This window comes from Stegastes partitus, unplaced genomic scaffold (genome assembly GCF_000690725.1).
Source record: "Stegastes partitus isolate 25-593 unplaced genomic scaffold, Stegastes_partitus-1.0.2 Scaffold680, whole genome shotgun sequence".
In the NCBI taxonomy this organism is placed as follows: domain Eukaryota; kingdom Metazoa; phylum Chordata; class Actinopteri; family Pomacentridae; genus Stegastes; species Stegastes partitus.
Genome location: NW_007578411.1, coordinates 261,164 through 266,395, shown reverse-complemented (window position 1 = coordinate 266,395; position 5,232 = coordinate 261,164). Strand labels below are relative to the sequence as shown.

The window sequence follows — 5,232 nt, the reverse complement described above, 5'->3', positions numbered from 1 at the left end:
CACGAAACAAACATACCAAAAGTTTACATACTATTCATGTCAAAAATCTATATTTAGCAGTAGTTTCTTTTTTAATGTGACCATAAGATTACAGATTGGTTTACTCTCTCAAAAAATACATTTAATTTTAAGTATATTTAGTTTTTCAGTTGTGAATATACATTTTTTTTTTTCTTTCAAATGAATATTGTATAGAATTTCCTGTTTTGTTAAATTGTAGATAATTACTAAAATTACAGGAAAAAATTACATGTTAACCATAAACTAAACAGGCCAAAACTGATAAATGCATAAAGTTCTCTTTTTAAAAAATGACAGGATTTTTACTGAATTTTAATCAACAACAACAAAAAAATCTGATATTTGCTGTTTCCATTTTTTTCAATTTTTTTTTAACAGAGCTTCCTTGCTGCCATATTTACACTGTTTCTTTGCAGAGTTTTTTCTTTTTCTTTTTCTTTTTTTTTTTTTTACACATGAAGCAGCAGCAGGCATTGTGAACAAAGGCTGTAGTGTTTTGAGGTTGGGGGATTTAACTGGTGTATTTACGAAACCAATGTCCTGCTTAAAGGAGGAACAAGTTTATGAATTTACAAACTGCAGTACAGCTTGTATTTCCATAAACCTCTCTGTCGATACATGACAAGCAGAAGCATAGTTTTTCATGCACTGATCAATTTTGAGACTGTTCTGTGTTTATTCTACAACATTTTGTTGGACACAGAATTTCAGTACATTTGGAGCCTCTAACAGGAGCATGTGCATCTTCACCTGCATGCTGACTTCAGCTTTCGCTTTCCAAAACATGTATCTATGGCAACAACCTGTCAGGGTTGCCAAGTCTGTAAGCTGGAGGCAAAAATGTTACTAGAGCTTCTGAAGCCAAATGGTCAAAGTGTGTAACTTCAAACCAACATGACATTATCTTTGGATGGACATTCAAAATTATATCACCTCTCCATAATTTCATCATGTCTACACTGAACAGTAAAATATTGAGCTTTTTTGACAAATAAATCAAACACTTTAGACAGATGATTTTGAAACTACAGATCCCAAAGTAGGAACTCTATGCAGGAATCCACCTGACCACTGAAACTAAACAGTCCATCTGACCTAAAATGAAAACTTCCTCCATTTTGGACCTATGTGCTGCGTCTATCTGCTTGTCTGCATCATGGCTACACTTTGAAAACAATTGCCAATGGACCTGAAAAATCTGACTGTGACACTTAACGAAGATGCAGAAAACAGACTAGTGAGCAACTAAAAATCAGTAAAACACAGTTGCAGCAGTGATCAGGTGGTATAGGAGTCATGGTACCACTAATCAGAGCTGCTATTGTCATCATGAAAAACAGATGGCAGCTGCTTCAGACTTGGCACAGGGGCTATCAGTGAAAATCAGAGTTTCTGTGACACTCAGACAGTGTGAAGGACACTTCAGAACATCAAGATCTAGGACGGAGGAGAATGTTTGTTGTGAACCTGACCAGGACTACCAGAGTGAATGCATAGTCCCGACAGTGAAGCATTGAGGTGGGAGTGTGATGATGTGGGCTTGCATAAGCGCATAAGGTGTTGGGAAGATGACATTTATAGATGCACCACAAATGTCTGTAGATAAGGCAAAATACTGACTAACAAGATGACTCCCAGTCTGCAGAAGCTTCAAGAAGATAAATATTCCAGCATGAGAACTATTCAAAGCACAAAACTAAAGAAAAAACAGTTCAGAAAACTACTACCAGGACAAGCATATGGCCTGACTTGAATCCAACAGAACACCTTTAGAATATTTTAGCCAGAAAGGTGGAGTAACACAACCCCTCCAGCCAAAAGCAGCTGAAACATTAATCTCTGAAGAATGAGAAAACATTTCTACAGACATCTTGTGTCCTTCATACTAACGAGGATCGAGTCTGTCATCAGAAACAAAAGTGGACATAAGAAGTAATAAAAAACATCAAAGATTAGAATCTCAGTAGTGAACAGTGGACTGACGTTTGGATTGGAATGAGACTCAAATATGTCTAGATCTTAAAGAGAAGCTTCCAAATACAGAGAACCTGTCAGGTGTGTTCACTTTCAGCCTGAACATGACCTTTGTTAAAACATCAGCATGTTTTCAGTGCTGGTGGAAAAGTTGAAAAAGACGTCTAGATGGGTCCTTTTATGACATATTATGAATTTGAAAGATTGTGTCCTTTGTGAGGCTGTTTTTAGCTAAAATACTATATGCTGCTTGTTGTGTGTGCGAAGCAACACATGAAGCTGGTGATTTTTGAGCACAAAATCACAAATACATTTCTTAATATTCTATTGTGTTAGACCTGTTACAAAAAACATGAAGACTTCAAATCTTTTACCTGGAGCAGTAAAGTAGAGAAACATCCATGGTGTCCATCCCCATTTTGTCATAATGAAGCTGTGATGCAGTTCTAACAAGTCTGCTGACGGTTGAACGCTCTGAATGCAGACGGACGAAGTGCATACAGGAGAGTTAAACCACTTCCTTATATATTGAGATGTCACTGCTGCAATGCCTTTAAACTGTAAACAAGTCAAACATCTACAGGCTTACACTCCCAGAGGTTTATCAGGGGTCTCATATAGAGAGCAAAAAGATGAAATAGACAAAGAAATGTGAAAGCACAGGAAGAGGAAGTGGTTCGATTGTTCTTTGCTGTTTAACAGGTTGGCATTTTACTCTAACATGCTGAGAACACAGTCCTCATTCACAGCTCTGGGTCTTTGACTGTAAGAAATACACGAAGAAAAAAAAAAAACAGCTTTAGCGCTTTTTAACTGTTTTGAACAGTTTACTGTTATTTTACAGATTTTCCCTGTTTTCAAAAATTATCAATAGTAATTAATAAAATTACAGGGGAAAAAGTGTTAAGTTACATGTTGGCTGTAAAAAACAAACAAACCCTAAACATCCATTATCTATACACTGCTTAAAGCTCACTGAGGTCGCAGGAGGCCTGGAGCCTATCCCAGCTGACTTAGATTGAAGGCAGGGGACACTCTGGACAGGTCACCAGTCTATCACAGGACTACACTTAGAGACAGACAACCAAGCATACTCACGGACAATTTAGAATCAGCATGTTTTTGGACTGTGGGAGGAATATTGAGAACCCGGAGAGAACTTACTCTGCACTGGGAGAACATGCAAACTCCTCACAGAAAGATCCTGGGCATTCTCAGCAGGAAGTAAACCGGGGATCTTCTAGCTGTGTCATAACGGTGCTAACCACAGAGCCACGACTACATTACTAATCTGCTGCTTCTCTTTAAAGCTTTTTAATAACTGCTTTAGACTTTGTTTTTGCTTCCTAGTTTTATTGATCAGACCTTTTCTTATTTTTTCTAAGTTTTTCAGATTAGTTTAGATATAATAAGACTGCTGCTCTCTGAATGACCCACTATCCTCACAGACAGGCCTCTGTATTACTTTTTCCATGTGTCATCCCATACAAGAGAAAAACTCAAGTTCTCATGCAATCATCTCATGTTTAACATTCATCAGGCATTTGTCAGTTGAGCCCTGAATGGAAACTATGGTGGCGTGTGCAAATTTAGCTCTATGTACAAATTTTGCAGAGGTGTGAAGACCACTTGCTTTGCGATAGGATATACAAAACAGGTCTCTATGCACTCAGTTGTTATACACCTACCTGTGGTAAAGGTGTGAAGGTTACGGTTGAGGTGTCTTTATATGTCTCCCTTGGGAGAAATGTGTTTTAGACAGAGGGGTCTGCTGCACAGACAACATATACCACTCATACAACACTAAAATAAACATCCAGAATACAGACACACCCATTACACTGTTACAAACATGGTTATCTGGATGACTCTTTCTGTTCATCCCGGGTTATCTGTTCATTCATGAGCTTCACTGACAGAGGGATGAATGAGTGTTTGTACCTGTTATGTTTACATAGTGGAACCCTATACCGTCTTCCTGAGTTAAATAGAGTATAATCAAGGTGCAGTGCATGAGAGGTATCTGATAAAGTATTGTCTGCCTGTCTAAGGGGCATTTGTTCTAGCAGGTCTTGGGAGGTTAGAGGTGCTGGACTAAAGAGGACTTTTCCTGCTGTCTAAAAACAATGTTTATAATGTCCTAATCATGCAGCTCTATAGCAGGGGTTCCCAAACTTTTCAGCCCGCGACCCCCAAAACAACGGTTCCTGAGACTGGCGACCCCCACTATCCCTGGAGGTGACTGAAACACAACAAAACGTGCACACGAAAGCACACACTTATAGGTGTATCCAAACACGGGCAAAATGACAACAAAAAGGAACAGAACAGCCTGACAACCATGATATGATTTTACATATAACAATTTACTACAGGATGAAAGCAGAACACATCAGTCAAAATTTCCATGTAACATAACATGTGGCACTGAGTGAGCATGTGAACATCGTTGCTGTGCAAATTTACATTTTGGGAATAACTATGTTTCAGTGTTGATCTCAACAAATGAGATGGATGGGCACTATATGCATGGAGCACAACATGTCCATTCTGCGACCCCCCCTCGGGGCCTCGGGACCCCCACTTTGGGAAACCCTGCTCTATAGCACATGTCGTTCTCTTACTTATAAAGGTGGGATAATACAGTATGTAAGGTTGTCAGTGTTCTCAATCGCTCAGATGTTATAAAACATTGCTGCAATCAAAGGTATTAACAAAGGTGGAACATTCTGATTCAAAATTCTGAAAATGTTTTGGGGATGATCTTGAGGAACACATTATGGAACATTCTTCTCATAAATACTCACAATATTTTATGGGCTGAGCAAACTTTTGAAATAGGCTGAAGTGAATAAAATGGGTGTTATTAATATTATTATTGTGCAACCCTGAGTTTAATCCCAGAATCTGAATTTTGAAATTTGGTAAACTGGCCTCATGGAACCAAAATAAAGTGAAAATAAGTGAGACTAACTGAATTAAGCTCGGTTTATTGGATAAAAACTTGCTCACCCAGTCCAAGAACTACAAATGAGTAAGTTGTATATATTCAAGCACACCGTGTTTACCCTGTAAAACTGGACCAAAATGAAGACGCTGGTGGATTATCTATACAATATTGGACAACACAAAAAATAAACAAAAGGAATATTAATAGAAAACACTGGAGGGCGCCAACAAGCCGATTGAGCTTAGAACAAGCAGAAACTCCATTACCCATACACCCCATCTGCCAGC

The 5,232-nt window shown here is 38.4% G+C and overlaps 1 protein-coding gene across 1 annotated transcript in view; it reads right to left on the bottom strand.

Moving 5' to 3' along the window:
• Positions 1 to 2,575, bottom strand: part of LOC103363679 (uncharacterized) — a 7,962-nt gene extending 5,387 nt beyond the window's left edge. The window contains exon 1 of the mRNA XM_008290530.1: positions 2,370 to 2,575. Coding sequence (XP_008288752.1) covers positions 2,370 to 2,421 — 52 coding nt within the window. The 5' untranslated portion in view covers positions 2,422 to 2,575. The remainder of the gene's footprint in view (positions 1 to 2,369) is intronic.
• Positions 2,576 to 5,232: the final 2,657 nt, after the last annotated feature.